The sequence below is a fragment of the Argiope bruennichi genome, chromosome 5 (genome assembly GCF_947563725.1).
Source record: "Argiope bruennichi chromosome 5, qqArgBrue1.1, whole genome shotgun sequence".
NCBI lineage: Eukaryota > Metazoa > Arthropoda > Arachnida > Araneae > Araneidae > Argiope > Argiope bruennichi.
The window spans coordinates 107,955,186-107,976,745 of NC_079155.1; the positions used below are offsets into that span (position 1 = coordinate 107,955,186).

General features: G+C 24.7%; 1 protein-coding gene across 2 annotated transcripts in view; it reads left to right on the forward strand.

Annotated features, from left to right (window-relative positions):
• The window catches only part of LOC129968643 (SKI3 subunit of superkiller complex protein-like), a 45,538-nt gene that overhangs the window by 21,134 nt on the left and 2,844 nt on the right, over nucleotides 1-21,560 (forward strand). For both annotated transcript variants that reach the window (XM_056082739.1, XM_056082738.1), the window contains exons 16-39: nucleotides 620-719; nucleotides 1,722-1,774; nucleotides 1,859-1,966; nucleotides 2,727-2,843; nucleotides 4,079-4,179; nucleotides 5,088-5,190; nucleotides 6,769-6,948; nucleotides 8,764-8,978; nucleotides 9,623-9,684; nucleotides 10,200-10,256; nucleotides 10,339-10,482; nucleotides 11,744-11,885; nucleotides 11,997-12,090; nucleotides 12,397-12,474; nucleotides 13,624-13,748; nucleotides 13,930-14,059; nucleotides 14,888-15,062; nucleotides 16,309-16,573; nucleotides 17,462-17,560; nucleotides 18,313-18,422; nucleotides 19,189-19,335; nucleotides 19,430-19,515; nucleotides 20,185-20,248; nucleotides 20,778-20,911. In XM_056082739.1, the coding sequence (XP_055938714.1) occupies nucleotides 620-719; nucleotides 1,722-1,774; nucleotides 1,859-1,966; nucleotides 2,727-2,843; nucleotides 4,079-4,179; nucleotides 5,088-5,190; nucleotides 6,769-6,948; nucleotides 8,764-8,978; nucleotides 9,623-9,684; nucleotides 10,200-10,256; nucleotides 10,339-10,482; nucleotides 11,744-11,885; nucleotides 11,997-12,090; nucleotides 12,397-12,474; nucleotides 13,624-13,748; nucleotides 13,930-14,059; nucleotides 14,888-15,062; nucleotides 16,309-16,573; nucleotides 17,462-17,560; nucleotides 18,313-18,422; nucleotides 19,189-19,335; nucleotides 19,430-19,515; nucleotides 20,185-20,248; nucleotides 20,778-20,911 (2,889 nt within the window). The remainder of the gene's footprint in view (nucleotides 1-619; nucleotides 720-1,721; nucleotides 1,775-1,858; nucleotides 1,967-2,726; nucleotides 2,844-4,078; nucleotides 4,180-5,087; nucleotides 5,191-6,768; nucleotides 6,949-8,763; nucleotides 8,979-9,622; nucleotides 9,685-10,199; nucleotides 10,257-10,338; nucleotides 10,483-11,743; nucleotides 11,886-11,996; nucleotides 12,091-12,396; nucleotides 12,475-13,623; nucleotides 13,749-13,929; nucleotides 14,060-14,887; nucleotides 15,063-16,308; nucleotides 16,574-17,461; nucleotides 17,561-18,312; nucleotides 18,423-19,188; nucleotides 19,336-19,429; nucleotides 19,516-20,184; nucleotides 20,249-20,777; nucleotides 20,912-21,560) is intronic.

A 21,560-nucleotide genomic window follows, 5' to 3' on the forward strand; every position in this document is an offset into this window, starting at 1 on the left:
TGGGCAATCATTATTATGACTATAGGGTTCCTTTTATATGTATTAATTGCTACTAAGATATTTGACTTTTATAATCTAAGACAGTGGAGGTAATTTATAGATCCAATGTTAATTTGCGATAATTATATAATCATGTTTTTATGATGTGTATGTACTCTCTGTCTTTTCTTAAATGTATGTTGCATTGCTAAATAATTCTAATTTTCTAACTTATCAAAGTTGTTTCATAAGAGTTATTCATTTTAATTCATAATTAAGACAGTGAGTTATACCTAATTGTATTGGCTGATAGAATCAAATTTAACAAATGTTACTTAATAATAACTGTAATAATAATTAACTACTTTTAATAGAAACTCTGATTTTTTAGAATTAATAATAAATAAATACTACTTTTATATGTTATATTTATAATTTTGTTATAAATTATATTTTGCAATGTAGAATTTAATAAACCAAAATGTATTAATCTATTACAATAAACTACAGAGTATGAATCTAGTACTCTGTAGTTTGTAAAATAGTTGAATTGGCTTCACTTCTGATAAAAATAAACTTTAATTTAGTTATTTGAACTCCTTTGTTAATATTCATTTTTATCTTTTTCTTTTTCCTTCAGTAAAGCTTGCTTATGTTACCAAAAAGCATTTGATTTAGACAATACTGATACTGAAATAGGGATGAGCTATAGTAAAATCTTACAAGATTTAGGAAAGGAGGTAATTATTTTTTCTACATATTGTTTGAATTCATAAAAAATAGCCTCGCACATAAACCTTTTGATTTCTTTACAAAATGGTTTGCATGGGCATGCCAATTTAAAATTTTGATTACTCAATTAGACATCCCAATCTAATCTTAACCTTAACTAGTTCCCATGATCCAGCAAAATATCTAGCTATATCAGCTAATCAAACAATTGAAAGGAAAAAAAAGAATCTAATGTTTTCTGATGTATGCTTATAACTTTATTAATTAGCATTTTTTAAAAATTGGATTTTAAAAGCCAATATCCATTACCCTTAACTGTATACATAATTAATTTTAATGATTGCATTATGAATATATTTAAAAATATTTTATATCGCAAAATTGATAGCTGCTTAGTTATTAACTTTAATCATATTTTTACTTTTAATTTGTTTAAATTATGGTGAAATATTTTTTATTCAAAATTAAATTTAGTTAGCAAATTTTTAGACATATTTGGATGAATGGAATCCTTAAGATGCATATAAATTATCCCACTAGATAATAAAGCTCCGATTCACTATTTCTATATATATAGGAACTTTGAAAATACTATTACTGCAATTCTTATTTATGTAAATTTAAAGCTCTTTTTTAAAAAAATATTATTTAAATTTGTTTGATTTTGTTCAGATATGATGCAAGTTTTTTTAAAAAGTCAAAAATACTTTTATGAATTTTCAAAACATAGATGAATAGTAACCTATATATATAAAGAAAGACGATAAAACCTATTTTACCTCTCTTATTAAAAGTATTTTACCTTGTATAATTTAGAAATTTTACAATAACATTCATATTATGTTTATGCTATTTATTTTTTAACTAGGCAGATATTAAATCTTATAGTTTCTTTTGTCAGAATTCTCTAAGAATATCTTATTTCTGCATGTTTTCAAACGAACAAAATAATTACTTAGATAAATAAATAAATTTTAAAAAACATATTGATATTTCATTTTTTTTTTCAGGAGGATAATATGAGAGTTTTAAAAGTCATTACTGAAAGGGCTAATCTTGGAAGGTAATAAGCATAAACTTTTGCAGAAATAATTTTTCATATATTTTTAAGTGCTGATGTGCTAATTGTACATGATTCTTCTAATAGTTGTAAATGGGCATGGACTCAACTTGGCCTTTGTCAATTAAAGATGAATCTTATTAGTGATGCCATTTTCTCTTTGCAAAATGCTCTAAGAGCTGATCCAAATAGCAGGTAACTGCTTATCCATTTAAAGTATTCAAGAATTTTATTTAAATAAATATTTATAAGCTTTTTAAAATATATTAATTCAAGAATAAACTCTAATTGTGCTTTTACTCTTTTTTTAAATTCACAAGATTATAAATATTATTCACAAGATTTATTAATATCTTTTGAATTTTGAAATGATTTTTTTTGCGTGGAGTTCTATTATTTGAACTTATCATAAACATTAATCATTAACTAGTGATTGTAATATACTGAAATTCTGTTGTTTATATAACAACTTCTTAGAATTAAAGATTGAAATATAGAATAAAAAGGCCTTTGAAGCAAGTTAAAGAAATTTTCTGAGTGATTTTTTAAATTTTGAAAGTTATATATATTTAATGTGTAAATGAAATACTAATAATCATGACACACAAAAGGATGTTAAACTCTAGAAAGTTTTTGACAGTATTAATATAATGTGTTTTATCTAATTGTAAACAAGAAGAGAAAAAAAATCTTACTAGTGTTACCAATTGAGTTTTGTATTTTGAAATATTTGAAATTTAACTGCATTTGCATTATTTCATTTTATGCCAAAAAAAATTGATAAGTTTTTTTAAAAAATTACATAAAAATTTTATCATATAAAAGTGTTAAATTTTTTTTAATGATTTTCCCTCTCTTTTCTTAATGCTATGTTTTTGTTCATAATTTTCTAGGTTAATTTTATTTCCCATTACCGCTGGTATTAATTATAATCATATTAAAATGTTCACTTTAGTTCTGGTTGGGAATGTTTAGCTGATGCATATTTGAAGAGAGGTAGTTATGAATCTGCATTGAAAGCGTTTGAGAAAGTCGTTGAATTGAATCCAAAAGCAATGTATCCTTTATATCAGTAAGTACAAAAATTGAATGATTCATGGAAGATTGTAAATATTATTATTAAAATTATTGTTAGCAGGGTAATTATGATCTGGTTATAATCTATACATAATTTTCCTTTTTTTTATATTCAAAATTCCTAGGTTCATTATCTCTCTTTATTTATTTTGTAAATAAATATATCATTCTGAGGCCATACAGCCACAATCTTAGAGTTTAAATAAATCTTTTTGTGGCAGTAATATATTCCTTTTTTCTTTAAACAAAATAAATGTATAAGAAATTTTTAAGATTTTAAAATTTCTCTCAAAATCTTATTACTAAAAATTTTTGATATAACATTAAAAGCTATAGATCCTTCTGAAATTCTTTGCATACCATGCACCATTCCTTTTGTGCTTCCCAGTCATTTGTTAATATTAAAGCCTTGACATTTTAAAAAGTTAAATGAAATACTTTATCTGTATCAAAATAATAACTCAGAATTTTTTTAGTTTGCAAAGAAATTAGTAGTTTAGTTTTTTAACTTTTTAGCAATTAGTTGTTTCAGTTTTGCTAACTAAAAGGAAGACATCTTTGCAACATGATGTAATGAAAAATCAATTAATTTTTAAAGAATTGGATTATATATGATTTTTGCTATGCAAATGAATAAGAATATATTACAGATATATTGCTAAACATGATCAAATCAAAAGAAAAAAGATACAAATTGCTGTGTTCTTGTTGTTTTCAAATGTCATCGCTGTATCAGAAAAAATTCTACAGAATATATATATATATATATATATATATATATATATATATATATATATATAGTAGAGTCCCAACTATCCAGCATTTTGTGGTAGAAGAGCGAGCCAGATGACAAAAAATCTGGATATTGCAGAATTCTATGAACTCATTTCTCTGCTCACCAATACCAGAGGACAAAGTTTTTATACCTAAGTGCACTGTTATAATACATATTTTCCCATTTCTTATTGAGTACTAAACTACATTTATCTCATGTCACATATAATGTGAACATGTCCATGGCCCAGTAAATCATAGAAGCCATTATTACAGAGATGGCATTTTTAAACAAAGAGTATATTATTTCTTTAAGAATTAATTATTTCCAGTTTGCTTGTCTAAATGTAGCTAATGATCTTCTGTATAACAATAATGTTTTCAAATGTTTTTTTTTCTAGAAATTATTTTATCAAAAGATTTCCAATTTTTAAAATTTCTACATGTTTATTTTAGGATTGCAACAATACAGAAAATGAGAGGTTTGTTTACAGATGGAATTGAGAAGTTCAAAAATCTACTTGATATAGTTCCTACTTATGTGCCTGCTTTAATAGGTTATATTTTATTTTATTTTAATTTTTAACCTAAGATATAACACAATACATTTATGATACTTGAAATAGTAATCTGGATCTTAATAAAGCAAATATTTCAATTTCTAATTTTAGAAAAGGCTTAATTCTTTACTATATTAAAAAAAAATTGAGTTCAAGTCTTCAATTTGTTGGCAGGTTTTATTAAAAGAGTCAGTGACTATTGAAAAGCAAAATTTGCAAAAAAACAGGAAAATCTTCTATTTTTATTTCTAGTTTTTGAATAATTTAATTTTAAATTATAGTTAATTATTAATGAATACTTTAAAAAAAGTAATAGTAATCAGTACTTCTAAAATAGTAGATGCCCTTAGGTCTCTATTTTGTGAGATAATCTAAAAATAGAGAATTTTGTTATTCCTTTGGGTCTATATTCCTTTATTAGCTGTAAATCTAGCCATTTTATATGGCCTAGTATAAACTATAAATGTATTGAAAGTTTTATTAGAAGAAAAGCAGTTTTGTTCTATTTGAGGAGTGAAGTCTTTATTCTACTTGGGGGTGGTACAATCTTATCAATACTAATCTGTAGTAAAAAAAAGAGGGGAATGTGTTAGTACAATATCTGTTTCTCCTTTAAGAAAAGTATAAAAGAATTAATGCAAACGAAAATTGATATCTTATTTTTGTTATTCTTCATTTTGAAATATTTCTTTGTGCAATACATTTCTTTTGAAAGCCAATTAATATAATCATTGAATATTAAAGTCAAGAATACATATATTATATTCATATTAAAATTCCATGCCTTCTTTGTTTTTTTGTAAAGTTTTTCAAAGTAGTGTATTATTATGCTGTATATATTATGTAATTATGGTTTTTAATAAGTGATTATATAATGAATTATATCAAATTATGTGTGCTTTTAGGTTTGGCTGAAACATATATTTTAGCAGCTAAAAAAGCCCTCAGTGAATGTCTTTATGGACTTGCCAGAGATTGTTGTCAAGAAACTTTGAATACTCTAGCAAAGTTAGTCTTATTTCTGAATAAAATTTTGCAGATATTTTATAAGCAGTTGCTTAGATTTCAACTGTTTGTTATTTTTGATTTAAATCATTATTTTGTCCTTAGTTAATTGTACATTTCTTTTTCTGTTGTAAATATAGCAATACATTTTTTTGTGTGTATTGTTATGAGGGAAATGGGCAATTGTTTTCAACTGTACCTCCTATAATTATTTTTAAAGACTTATTTGTTCTTTTTTTAATGGTTTTTTTTATAATCCTTAAACTGAAATTTCGATGATCATAAATATGGTACATTCTGTAATTGAAATTTTCTTGTATAAAACCTTCACTTCAATTAAAACAGCTTCTTTGGAAGTTGCTCAGTATTATGTATAAATAGGGAATATTAATGTTATAAAAGGTGCAGACTTTCCTAATCTCATAGAGATTTCAAGATATTGTGAAACTAGCAATTTTCTATAGTAAACTTCAAATGTTTTAGAGTTATTGGCATTTTGATTACTCCTAAGCCATATCTGCAAGTCACTTCATTCATGGAAAATTGCTAGAAAAATAGTTAATTGCTATCTTTGGTACTGGTAAAAAGTGTCTCATTTTTTTTTTTTTTTTTAGTGAAAAGAGAGTTAAATGCCACTTCAAATAACTTACTGAAATAATGGATTATTATTCTTATAATTTATCTTATCAAGATGCAATATATATTATATTGAATCTAATTTATATTTAATGTTTCTTTACATGTGGTTGGATGTAAAGTTTAATAATGTAGTTTTCATTATGGTAGTAATTCATGGATTCAAACGAAACTGTATATTTACTTTCATTCTACTCAAAATCTGTCTAATTATAGCATATTAATAACATAACAGTAGTTGTTTCAACAGATTTAAAATGCTTTATTCATTTTCTTCTAATGAATGGTTTATGTATTAAGTGCAGATAAGCATCAATGTTTAAATTCATCATATTTCAATGTTTTTCATAAAGAGTTTGTTATAAAACAATTAAAAATCTTTCCTCACAGTTTAAAATTTTATTTGAATTTGGTAAGAAATTTTTTTAACATTTTGTAAGTAGAAGAGTAAAAAATAAATGCTCATTTTTATTTTACCAATATGTTTCTCTTCAAAAAATTAAATCTGTTGAATTTTTTTAAATCAAATTTGCATATCATAATGAATAATTTATGTTATTTCTCTTATTTTAATGAGATAATTCAAACTAGAAATGCAAAAGGCAAGTTTAAGAGAAGTTTATGATTGATCAATAAAGTTTAAAATAAAATAGTTTCATACAAGTTGCAATCTGAAGTGTAAGTTCATTAGCATGAATTTTAAATTTTATTTATTTTGGAATATCTTCATGTCATCTACTCTTGATGTCTTATATAATTTTGTATTATTAATATTTAATTCTCTGAAATTGTTTACATGAGTCCTGCATAATCATAATTACATATTTGAAAAAGTTATTAACTTTTTAAATTTAGTATTTTATTAATATTAAATTACTAAAGCATTTCTTGAAACAATGTGTGTACATAATAATAAAGTTTTTTAACATTGGATTTTTAAATTAGAGCTGCTGGTTCCAAACATGGTTTGTCATCTCTTTGGAAACTGGCTGGAGATGCTTGCTCTATACCATTTGGTTTGGATGATGAATGGTTTCCTATTACTGTTCCATATGAACTTCATCAAGAAACAGAAAAGGAAACTGTCTCTTGCAACAAATCTCAGTTGTTGACATTTGGTTCAAAGTAAGCTAAATAACTTAGGACGTATGTTTCAAATTTTTCTATGAGATTATCAGATTTTTTTTTTTTTCTGTTGCTATTTGCTGATGATATTTTGAAAACATTATATAATTCAGTTTGTTATAGTGCCTCTTAGACTTGAGTTGCTTATAAATGTGGTTTAAATTAAATCCCTTCAAAGATTTAGATGCATGCCATCAATAATTATGAATGAAATTTTGAGCTAATAATTAAGAATAAGTATAAAAAGATAATTGATTCATCATTGATTCATTCATAAAAGATTATTGTTGCATCATATGAGAATAAGTTTAAAATAAATAGATGGCTGGAACAATTGAATGACTTAGTTTCATAAATAAATAGTTCTGTAATTCTTAGTTTAAACAGCAAATATTTACTTTATAAAAAAACTGGCTAATTGTGTTTATATATGTGATTAATATTTGAACTTGGATTGCAGCTAAAAAAAGGCATACTTCATGAGTAGTTAATATGTAAAATATATCTAAATATTCTAAAATGATATAATAAAGTGTAAAAACAAATACTTTGGAATGTCATAGTAAAAAAAAAAAAAAAAAAAAAAAAAAGACTTACTATAAAAATAAAAATAAAAAAATTATATTCTCTTCTCTTTTATCACATAAGGTACATTAATTAAAGAAGTAATATTTGGTGAAATTATTCATCATACAACTCAACATCTTTTCAATATTCAAAATTTGTTGATTCATTACAAAAACAGAGTTTTTTGAAAATATATAAAGTTAAACAATTTAATAAATTTAAAGTATATTGGTGTACTCTATATATAAAAACAGAATTATTAAAAAAAAAGCAGTACTCTTCTGTGCAGGACTTTAATGAAAGAATTATTTCAAATATTATTGAGATAGTCTGTAGCATACTTCGTGATTAGTAATTATTGATAAAGTGTGTAGTTTTCTTCATATATAAAAGTGTATTAATAATTGCTGATACAATTATTTTTTATATGTTGTGAAATAAATTCTTTATTACAATCTTTTAATTTTTATTTTCTGTGTATTTAATCATTTATTTATTTTTAAAAAATGCTATTTTGTATAGTTTATAATTTTTTAATAAAATTTATGTACAAAAAAATTTTATTGTTTATTTATTTATTTTTTGTTAAAATAATGATTTGAAACTTAATAACTTATGACTTGCATCATAAGTGGTTATGAATATTTCATAATTTTACACATTTTTTTAAGTTTGAACTAATTTAAATGGAGACTTTGTTTCACATAAATTTTATTAGCGGAGTTCAAATAATATTTTGTTCTGCAAAACACTATTATCATTGATGTAATGAATGATATTAATAGTAGTTTTTAAAGTATTTAGTTTAAAAAGGTTTGCAACACCAAAATTGCTCATTTTCAAAAAAATCGTGATATTTCCTTAGCAACTTGTATTACTTTGTGTTTTTGGTTTTTTTTTCTCTTTACTCTTATAATTTATTTTTCTTCTTTCCTTCGAAAAGATTAATTTCACTATTACTTATCTAACTGTCAATTCTGTTTGCAAAAAATGGACAGTGTCTTTTTTTTTTTTTTTTTTTTTTTTTTTTTTACATTTTGATTATTTAATCATCTCTATCCATAAGATCATATGCTGCATCCCCACTTGCAAGTTTTTCTCCTCCTTTCGTTATTTTTTCCCCCTTCTTTTTATATCTTCATAATATTCCTTTTTATCATTGAGTATTTATTTTACTGATTTATTAATTGATTTTGACATATGTTTGTGTATGCTGTGTAGTAATACCATTGCATTTACTTCTTACAGGTTTTTTGGAAGAGCTTTGCAAATCAAAGATAGTGTGAGTACTTTGTGGCATGATTTAGGTGTGAATTGCCACTTACAATCCATGTTGGCTACTGATAGAAATGAAAAAGTTAATTTTGCTAAGAAGGCTTTTATTTGTTTTCAAAAAGCTGTTAGCCTCTGCCCTGGGTATGAACCTCATTGGACAGCACTGGGAGTAATTGCAGTCAGTGAAGGTACTAGTTATTTTCTAATGCATGCTGTAACATTTTTTTCCTCCATATTTTAGAAAGGAATGTGATATTAAAGCTTATTATTTAAAAATAATTTATGAAAGTTATCCGAGATTTAGTAATATTCATTTAATTTGATTTGTTTTTTCACAATTTATAATGCGTTTCAACTTTGTATTTATCCAAGATCTACTCAATATGAAAGAATTCTTTGGAAGTTTTTTTCACTCCTTTTCTTATATTTACTTGCACCCAAACTTATGTTGTGTGAATGTTTTTTGTAATCACCTATTTAAAAAAAAATATATCAGTGTAAAACTGAATTCTTGATTTTTCTTATACCTCAAATATATACTGAAAAAATATTACCAAATTTTCTCAAAAACAAACTGTTAAACTTTAAGTTTGTCAAAAATTTAATTTTGAGGTTTGAATGCATCTCCATATTTCAGATTTTCCTGTGACCCAACGAAAAATTTAATTCTGGAAGAAAACTTTATAAAGCAATTAAACTATATTTCAGCTAATGTAAATAATATAAAATGGCAATATAAAAAATACGAAAAATATGTTTACTTGTGTTATTTAGACATTATTGAATAAAATATAAGCCATAATTAATGTTTTTTATTTATTTTGCGTTTTAGAACTTGAAGACTGGGCTTTTGGTCAACATGCACTGATTAAATCGCTTAGTCTCAATAAGTTTGTGAGTATAATTTTCTTTATACCTATATATAAATAAAATGCTTAGTTTTTTTTTTTTTTTTTTTTTTTTTAATTCATTGTTGCAAAGGTAAATAAAAATTGAAAAGTCTGTAACATAATCTGGACAATTGCATTTGGGGTTCTGTGTCTATTTACAGCTTTCCTCTCATTCAAAGCTTTTTTTATAATAATTAAAATTTATCATGAGTTTCAAATTAATTTATTTAAGTCAATGTCAAACCATACTTTTAATCAGAGAATAAAAGGTAAGAATTAAAAGAAATATATAAATAAAGAAGCAAAAACACTTGAAATTATTAATGAACTGATTTACAAAGCAGGGGGGGAAAATTGAGATAACTGTTATGTAATTTCTATCTTTAAGTAATTGAATAGTATTTATATTTATAATATCAAATACCATTGTTTGTTCCTCATTATCTATATTTTTACATTTCTTTTTTATATCATGCTTTTCCATTTACTTAAAAACATGTTTTGATTTTCAAATTTTAGAATGCTGAGACATGGACTAATTTAGGAGTTTTATATCTGGAAAAAGAAAATATTGAGGTAAATTATTTTTATTCTTTGGTTATATCATTGTAATTATATGGACCCACAGCCTCTAACTATTCTTAATTTCTATTACTAGCTTGCTCATTTAGCCTTTAAAATGGCCCAATCAGCCGAACCTACCTATCCCTTAAGTTGGATTGGACAAGCATTTATTGCTGATAAAGTGAAACATTCTGAAACTGTAGATCTTTACAGGCATGCCACTACTTTAGGCTCTCATGTAAGTGTAATCTTATTTTACCATATTTAAGAACTTGTCTGATATATTTTTCAGTTTGTTGTCTGTAAATTAGTATAATTTATATTGCTTTCTTATATATTTAGAGCCAATAATGTATAGCTTCAATCAAACTAGCAAGAATAGTCTCCCTGTAACTTTATGCACATTTCCTAATTGCAGTATTATATCTCGCCTCCCTCTTGCATAAAAATTGTAAACTAAGGCTTACAATTTTTATATAAGAGAAATGTCGGTGATGAACATCATGAGTGCTCAGATTTTTATTTTCAGAGGTCAGCACATGAATGTTTTGTGTTTCAGGATATAGTGAAAAAATCTGCTAATCGGATGCATTTTTATCAATCATTTGATACCAAAATGTAATATAGAATTACAATTTTTCTTATAAGATCATATTCTATATCTAAGTCATTGCATTTATAATTATGCAAATGTATAGATTGTTAGACTATCAGTCTTCTGACAATTTATTTTTAAATTTTGATACTAATCTGTATTTTAAGTTTGAAAAGAATTTACCAAATTTTATTAATTTAACTCTTTTTGTTTTTCAGTTATTGTGTTCACTTGCAATCAAATAAATAAACAGGCAAACATCTTGTGAATGGGTTTCTTTCAAAATTTGATAGAAATCTATGTTGTAAAGACTTACAAATTTTATTTGCTTACAAAGCATTTTTGAGTTATTATGTTCACAGACAGATAATTCTAAAAATACATTTTTCAGATTTGCAGAGACTTGAAAAGTAAAGATTCATAAAATCATGATGTTGAATTTTTTGACGATTACAGTATATTTTCGCTTTATTTAGTTTATATAGGAAACCAATAATATAATCATATGCTTTTGGTGTCAAATAAATGTAGAAGGCATAAATTTCTGTAATCTTTAGATTTTTTAATGTTAAATGTAGCATAAAGACTTGCCAACAATTTATGTATTATAACTATTCGGATTAGTTTATCTGTCCTATAATTAGCCCAATTATTAATGATTGGTGTACTGATATTCTAATAATATCCTTTACATTTCATTTAGGTATTTACTTATTCAATAGATTGGTATTTAATAATTTGTACATTGTTGTATATTTAAATTTCATCATTTTTTTAATCAAAAATTTTTTTTGAATGTTATTTAATTCTAAAATCAATGAGCAATTGTTTTTTCGAGCATTCTATTGCAGAAATAGTTTCTTGAATTTTTTTAAAATGTTTCATTTTACTTTTTTTCCAACAGAATGAAGCTCTGATTGGATATTCTCGAGTAATATGTGAAACTCTTCTCTATACAACAAATAAGGAATCTTTTTCTTATAAATATAACATAGAGCAGATGAATGCTGTCTTGCTGGCATCTGATTGTGCTGTTAAGTTTGTAGGTAAGTCCTTTACTGGTTATGTCTCTTTCATTGGATCATTTTTCAGTGCTTCTGAATTTACTATTTGATATTAGTATTTACATTACTCAAATATTTTTATAAATATTTCAGCCAACAATTATAATTGTGCAGAAGCATTCAATATCTTGGGTATGCTACTAGAGAGACAAGGAATATATAATGCTTCCCTGAAAGCTTATGAGAGGTGAATAGAATATTGAATACTATTATGCAACATTAATTTCTACTGAAGTTTTTGTAATAAAATTTTTCTAAAACTTATTTAATTGTCTCAAGCTTACATTGACAAAGAATGGCTATACACATATAGTAGCAATTCTTATCAAAAATGCTTGTTATGTTTCACATACATTGCAGAAAAATGTTTATCTTTTCAACTTACGTATTTTTATTAAAAAATGGCTATAGATATCATAGATGAAACAGTATGAATGTAGATTTTTTTTTTTTTTTGAGTGTGCAAATATTTATATTTCTTTTCTTATTGCAGAGCCTTGAAATTATTGGAAGCCAGAGATGAAAAGGATTTTGTAGAACTTGTCCGTGCAAATTACGCAAGAATATTATGGTATTATTCGTAGAATGTGACATTTTTATTAATAATTATCAATTTTAATTTTTTTTTATTAAATGCCAAGTTTTATCATAATAAACTACTTGCAGTTAACCATTTAATTTTAATTCTCATGTCAATAAATTTCATGGACTATCAAATATTGAATTTTGTTCATTTTATATTTTCCTTTTTTAAGTGATTTCTCTATTCTCTACCAAAGAAAATGTGAAATAAAACCTGGTGTAATTTGAAAAACCTAAAAATGCAATAATGACAACTTGAAGAATTTTGACTCCCCTTCTCTTCCCCAAGATAACAATATTATAATTGATTGAATAAATGAAATAATTTTTAATTATATTTTCTTTTAATTATTTTATAACGCCAAATTTTCATTCTAAATTTCGAGCTTGAATAAAAATTAACTTATTTACGTTTTGAGGTACTAATATAAGAAATGTCTTCAAAATTTTTGCTCAAAAGTTAATTTACAATAGAAAAGACTTTTTTTCTAGTCCAGAAATGTATTTTTTTTAATTGCTGTTTTCATAAAAATTATGCATTATTTAGTATTGCTATCAAAATAAAATTAATTTAAAAGCTTATAGATACAAATTAAATTAGGCATTTGTAAGTAATTTATAAAAATAGTTCTTCCTTTGTCTTCTTTCCCATTTTTTTTTTTCATTATTATTTCTTTGAAATCAATTACTGTTGAAGAAAAAGTTTAAAATGTTTGAAGAAATTAGTTTTCTTTTTCCTTTCTTTTTTTTTATTGTAATTTGTATTAATTTTCACAACTAATAACAGAAAATGTGAGGCAGTTAGTTTGTTTGGTTTATAATCTTTTTCCATGGACTGTCTACTTAATTGTGAATTTTAAATTTGCTTTTATTAAAGAAAAAAAAAATTGTGTAATGAATTTGATATATGATGATTTAAAAATATATATATATGAGCTTATAGTAATACAAAAGTGTTAAAGTGTTTCCTGACAATTTTATTTTGTTTTTGTAACTGTTATTGATAAATTCTTTTTTTCTTTAAGATTAATTATTAATGTGTCAGTTAAAAAAAAAAATCCAGATATTTTACGTAGGTTTTATATTGTATCTTGTCTTTATCTCCTTTAAAAGACAAATTATTTCATTTTTTTTGCAGTGTTGTGGGTGATATAAAAGGTGCTATTAAAGAATTTCTTTTGCTGAAGAAAGTAGATGTTTCAATCATCTGTGGTTTTGCCCTAGCCATGTACAAGGATCAGCAGTATGAGCAATCTCTAAAGTGTATGATCTCATTTTCTGTTTCTTTCAGTGAATTCTCTTTTTTTTTAAACTAAAATACATTAATCGTAATTCCAGCTTTTCTGAAATATTTTGACATTATTTACTTCTATGTAAAATTAATGTTTAATTCCTAAATCTTTTAAAATTTGTTTTGTTAAGATTTTTTATTATATATCTTTAGTGTTAGGACAAGCATTTGAAAAATCTAAAAATCCTAGTGATCAGTCCCACATTAAAGTTGCAATGGCTATGGTTGCTGGAAAATTGTCTGGACCTGATGCTCCAAATCCTTTAGTGTTGCTTGTTGAAAGGTAATTGTTCTTTTAAAAAGTTTTATGAATTTTGTATGCTTTCTCATAATGTGTGTTTTAAAACTTACATTTAATTATTATAACCATTTTTAAGACAGACAAAAATATATTTATGGTATAATGATAACAAAAAATTTTGCCTCCTTTTTGTTCAAAATATCAGTGAGAACTCTAATGTGGATTCTCAGTCATAATGTATTCTTATATATTTATGTAAAAAAAGAAAAAAATTTTAAAAAAGTCAATAGGGCTTGCATAACTCTTGATATGAAATTTTAATTCATTATTAATGTTTGCTCTTGAAGCTTGTATTGTTTATATTTTAAAATGCTATTCAGAAAAACTGTAGTGTGCAGAATGTTTCAATTCGGAATTTCGTTTATTACGTAATGAATAATGTTGAAAGTCACACATAGCTTCTTTTAAATTTAAAATATGTAAATATTTTATCTTTTACAAAAAAAACAAAAAAATTAAAAAATTATCACAATTTGTTTTTCTATTTGCTATTACATATAATTGCTAATATTTTAGAAATTACTAGTTTATTATCTAGTATTTTCTAAATTACCTTTATCACCTTTATTTTGAATTTAAAATAATCAACTGATACTGTTATATATATCTTAATTAACCCACACATGTTAAAATTAATTTATTTATCACTTGCTACCTTCCATATTTGCTTTGGTATGTCTTGATGAAATAATGAATAAAAATTAGATTTAATAAAAAATATCAAACTTTCCAAGAAGATTTATAATTATCCATAGTAAACCAAATAATCTTTGTTTCAGCATATAACTAAAAGCTTCTGTTTAATTTTAGTGCTAAGATTTCTCCCAAATCTGTTCCTGGATTATTAGCATTGCACGCAAGAGGAATATTAAAAGAAGAATCTAAATTAATAATGGCTGCTCAAAAAGAACTCCAACCGTACAAGTATAAAAAAGAATATGCTGCTTCAGCAGCTTTCTTGTGGGCAGCTCAAGCCTACTTAACAGTAAGATACTTTTCATTACTTTACTTACTAGATAGATAACTTACTTAATAAATTAAAAGTTTCAGTTACATACAGCAAATTTTAGGGTTAAAATAGATTGGATTGATAATATCTTCTTAGATCATACATGAAAATATAAAATTTATTATTAGTTATAAGTGAAGTAATTAAACGTGGTAAGTTACCTCTGCTTTAATAAATATTACTATAGAAAATGTGTACATTGAGTAAATAAAAACATTTGCTGATAGGTCTTCAATTTTTAAACTGAATAGTTGTGGATTTGAGGCTTAGTCTATCCCCACCTACATATGCAGGCTATTACAAGTTAAATATGTTTTTATCAAATTTTTTACTGCCATAGTGATGTAGCAGTTTTGAGAAGAGGTGCTAATTCGGTATTATCCTCCTCATTTGTCATAGTCCAAAATTACAAGATTCATATCTATAGCTAAATCTAAAGATAAACCTTCCATTGACTTTTAGAACTATGAGCTTTTACTAGTTAGTGCTTTTATTGATTATTATTATATTATTGTTTGTACTTATAGTACAAACTTGAATTGATGTACATCAATTCCATTTCTAATTTTACCTCTTTATCTTGTTTCATGAAATGATGCATTTTGATTATCTGCTAAATTGACCGCAGAGCAAGTACATCTAGAAATATTGTGAATTGTACACTTAAAATTCTGGTATATTGGAAGATTTGGTATATTCCCCATTTATTAATGCTGAAAAAATTCCTTGTTACTTAAAGATGGAAGATTTATTCATATTAAAAATTTGTATTATAGGCTTAATGAAAATGTATTTTTAGGTTATTGAACTCATGAAATAAACTTTTTATGTTTAAATATTGCTGTCTCTGATGTTGAAATTTATCTAACCTATGCTGAGTAGTTGCATTTAATTTTTTCTTGACTTTCTATTTTCTGAAAATATCTCTTTATAATCTTATCATGCGTAAATTATGTCATATAAGCACCTCATTTGCTTTTAAAACAGACAAAAATTAAAATAAAAACTTTTGCTAAAAAATATCATTAAATAAATAAATGAACATTGAACATATCTTTTATTGAAAGATAACATTGAAAAATATCTTTTATTTGATTTTTGTCTGCAAATTCAATTGTATTTGTGTGTATAATCTATGTCAACTCTTTCTATCTTTTCAAAATTTAACTCAACTATAATCATGTTTATAGCACAGCTAATAGCTTCATTATCTGTTCAACAGAAAGGCGTGAAATCTGCTCGTAATGAATTGTTGAAATTTATCCATTGCTTCCCAACACTTCAACAAACTTGGATGCAAACTGCTTGCTGTCTGCTTCAGTGGGACACCAAATATGCAGATGTTGCAGCTACTTGTACAAAAATTGGAATCTTCCATGGTGGGTGCAAAGAGCAGGCATCTCAGATATATGCTCTGTGTCAAATGGCAAAAGGATCTAGGAGAGGTGCCTTATCTGCTGCTCAAAAGGCTGTTCACATTAATCCAGGTTAATATTTCATGTGCTTTTATACTTTTTAAAAAAATTCATTTATAAATTTCTAATAATTTGGTTTGTCATCTATTATTTCACTTCAAATATAAATAAAGAGTACCAAAAAATTTCTTATAAAAGTCAAGTTATAGAAATACCTGGGATTTTATTAAAAACTTTTGATAAGATGACAGAGCAACTGAATCTTGAAATTCCTATGTTAAATGCATATTTGTAAATATGTAAATACTTCTGTGATGTTTCATTTGTAAAAAGTTATTAAACTGGGTTTTCAATTTTAATTTATATACTTTTGTTGAAAATAATACTGATAAATTAGTTGAAATTTCTTTTTTTTATCTGCTTTTATCCTTATTATAATTTGCATAGCTGTGAATCTGTGATGAAAATAAATGAAATCTTCATTGGAGAATTGTTACTATTTTTAAAAATTGCAAATATATTTAGTGAAATAATTTATACTTGATTCTATTTATTATATGTCAAATAAATTGTATAAAGCAGTTGTTAAAATATAATTGTGTAAAACAGTTACTCTTAAATTTCTTTTAATAATCATTCCTGTATATTTCTTTATAATAAATTTGTTATCTTTTTATTCACCCTTATGCTTTCATATTAATGGGAAATTTAGAAAGTCATCAAATAGTTTATAGTTCATTTGTCAATATTATGAGAGATTGGAGCATTTTTTTCTCCTGTTCTTTTATTGATAAACATTGACTTAAGTGCTTTTTTTTTTATGCAAATTTTGTCCAAATGTGTTTTTTGCCTTTTTTAAAAAATAATAATTGTTTTCACAGTGTATTATTAATTTTCAGTAAATATCAATGCTGTAATTTATTTTCCAATGAAAATTCTATAAGTTATTTCGTATTTTAGAAAAATTGTCAAACTGGGCTACCTTAGCAGCTGCATGCCATGTTGCTGATTTAGATCAAAAACATGTTGGGTGGATGTTTAGTTTTGTAAGAAAATTAGGTATGTTGTTATCTGTCTATCTATCTATATATATTTATAAAGATCAGAATATGTGAAATTTATATATAGTTTTGTATTTTGTATCTACTTTTTAATTACATAAATTATACTTTCATTCGTCTCTTTCACTTTTTAATTGATCTAAATCCACATACTTTAAGCATTTAAATACATTAAAAATCTTTTGATTGATACTTCAGAAATCAATTTCATTATACTGCGCTCTAGTCCCTTAGTATTTTTTTTTTATTCTGAAAAAATAATATATTCCTTTTTAAATATTTTTCCTCCATTTAAATTATTGGCATATCTTGTCATTGCTGAAATCAGTGAAAAAGCACTTAGCATGAACAAAAATAAAATAAATGTACTATCTGTGAAGAAAAGTAATGATTAAAATTATGTTGCTTTTTCAAATCTCCACATTTGTTCTGGTTTTTTTTAATTGCCATTCTTATATATAAGAATATAAATTATTACAAATATAAGAAAATCTAAATAACTGCCACCATGAGTGGATTATGATTGTTAATTTTTTTAAAAATAATCTTAGCAGTCAAAATGTTAAAAATAAGGATGTTGTAAAGTTATTATAATGGTAGATTTTTAAGGCATTGAAATTATCTGTTAAATTTTTTATCCAAAATTTCTGTTTAATTAAGAGACAGTTTATCTTAGACAGTAGATCCTTTTCTAATGTAAAAGAAAACTTATTGTCTTTTATAACTCTGTTTTCCCTTTTTCTTTAACAGCTAAAGAGCAAGGTGTTAAATCTGATTTCTTAGGCTGGTTTATTGTGATGGAAATATTTCACCATATTAATTGTGGAAATATGACTGTTGCTGGTGCATTAACAAACCAAGTAAGTTTATTAATTATTTGTCTACAAATTCTTTGGTGAATAAAATCTAAATTTAACTATCAGTGTGTTACTGAGAGAAGGATGATTAGTTTAAGATGAATTTTTCTTTAATAAAAAGTTAAATAGATGTTCTGGGTTGATAAAACAAGATTCATTGATTATTGTTACAAAGATATATTGGTTATAATTTTTTAAAATCTAAGTGTATTCTGATTGATTATATATTTTTGGTGCAATATTCTGACATTTGAAGCTTATTAAAATTCAATAATTCATTCAATTTAGAATTTCAAAATATTCTAACTATTTTTTAAAAAATTAGATTATTTAACAATTTGAACTTTGTATTGAAATAACTGAAATGCATTTTATTGTGGAATTTATCATTATTTCAATTATTGTTTCTAATGCTTTTTTTAACGATAGTAAAATTGTGCAGTTTGAATTGTTATGCCTTGTTCCACTAACATTTATAAAAAATAATTCATGAACATTAGTTTAATGATTAAGTTTATATGGCTTGTTGCATTTTGTAATTCATAATCTATGTTTTTTTTATTTTTATTTTTTTGATAAAAGTCTTTCCAATCAACTGTGGATAGATTAAAGAAATTCAAATATACCAAAAAACTTTTCTACAGTGAAGCATTTAGTTGTTGCATGCTGTTTTCATAGTGGGTGAAAACAAATAATATGATGCATAATTATTATTTATTTAATCTGTTGATACATAAGAAGACCAAATGGTAAATCTCAGTGTTTTCAGGCTCTCTCCATCAGTGCTTTCAGTTCAGAAATCCAGTCCTGCCTACAAGTATTAGATGCAGTTGTGAAAGTATATTCAAACAATGGTAATCTACAACCTCTCTTTTTAGCTGTAAAGGAGAATCCCAAATCATTCTTTGCTTGGAATGTAAGTAAGAAAAATATTCTACTTCTCTCATTTCTTACTACTTGAAATAAAATCTTATTTTATCTATTGTTTCATCTTTGCTTGTTTTGAGTAGGTTCTGAGTCAGCTTCTGATAGCTTCTGGAAGCACTATGGAGGCAGAGAAGACCATCTCTCATTTTGTTGTCACTGCGGAGAAAATGTAATTTTTTCCCCTGGCTATTGAATTATGAAATGATAATCTAACATTTAAAATATTGAGAATTGTTATATTTTGTTAAATCTACTTAATCTCAACTTTTCTGAAATTTTTATAAAATTTCTCTCTCTTTTTATATATATGTATATAAGTTTTAGAAATATGGACTGATTTGAACTACAACTTCTTCCATTTACTATAGAAATTAATTATTCTTACTTTATATTATTATTCTAGTTTTATATTTATTAACATTACCAATTTTTCTCATATTAAAAATTTAAATTAGGTCATTACTTATCATTTAAACACATCAAGTTATGAATAAATCAGTTGGTATGATCATCAACAGACTTATGCAGAATAGAAAATTCAATTTTAGCTATCCTAGAAATAATGTAAAACTGATTGCCACTCAGTCATTCGTGTAGATCTCTTTCTCTGTTTAACTGTAGTTAAACTTTTCTTCGTGTGATTTGATTTAAATCGATAAAAATATATCATATAAGAATAAAAATTCAAAGAGTACATTTTTTTTCATTAACTTTGCACAGTTAATCATGATGATAATATCCATAATAGTTTTCATTAGATTATTTTTCTATAATGGTACAAATAATTTTTACTTACACTAGCTCTTTCTGAGATTATTTAATGATTTTCTTTTTATAGCTTTCCAAATTGGACTGTTTATCCATTACTTCAGCTGGCCATGTTATCTTACAAAGCCATGCATGTAAGTTACTTTCATTATATAGATACTAATTTCAAAGCATAAGTATTTTTCTAAGGCAGATATGTAAAAATTATAGTTGAATACAAAGTAAAAATCCAATATTATAAATAACATAAACTAAGTATTATTTATTTTTTTAAGCTAAGAAATTAGAAAAATCATAATACTATAGATAATGTAAACAACTATTATTTCTCATGTAAATGGCTAATTATTTAATGCATCCTAATTCCATGCTTTTTTTGAAAATTATTATTGAGTTACCTAAGATATATATATAGCTTTTATATTTATTGATATATTATATTTATTTATATGCCCTGTTTAATACATTCAAAAATATGATGACTAAAAAAAACAGAAAATGAATTTTAATAATATTGAGTTTTGTTATTGAATAGATTTTTGATTAAAATGTTAAGTTTGTGGCAAAAATGTGCATTAAGAAAAAATGCAGCAGAATTTCTTGCTATTTTTAACAATATTAATTTTCTTGCTTTTCTTTAAAAAACTTTATTGACTTTCTTAGACAAACCCTGATGAAAAAGAAAAATGGCTGAAGTTGGGTGAAGAAGTATCTGGTAAAGCTGTTCATTTGGCCCCTTCTAGTCAAGCTGCTCGATTCTTACAAGGAATTATTGCTTTGGAAGCTGGAAATTCAAAGTTAGTGTTTTAAATGCTTTTGAAGCTTAGGCATGTAAAATGAATGAGTCAGCAATTTTGAATTTTCAAACTTTGTATAAATAATTGTTATGCTCTTAATGACTTGTTTTGATCCTTTTTCTTACATTTAAATATTAAATGATATTTGCAAAGTTGTATTTTAATTTTGTTATCAAGCAATTTAGAATTCAAGTAATATAGTCATTTAGAATTATAATCTATATTGGGAAAACATTCCTAGAAAAACTTGTTCAATGTGAATAACAGGAATTGCTGTTATTTTTCATTGATATATTTATTAAATTTCTAGTGAAAAATTTGTTTTGAAAATTTTAATAGTTAATTATAAAGTTTGGAAAGCATGCTGCATATGTAGAATCTTTTACTGAAAAAAATGTCACATTTCATAGACACTTTTTGAATATCCAGTGATAAATGTTGTTTGTTGTGCTACTTGATATTTCTGTGCAATATCTAATTACTCTTGACAATACCCAAGTATTCTGTATTATGCCTGCTTTTAATGTTCAATAAATAGTAGGATGTACATTTTTTGCAAAATATTATTGTAGTATAAATATGTATTAAATTTCCATATAGAACAAATTTCTGTTTTTTTGTATTTTAATCATGTCAAAATATTAATTAT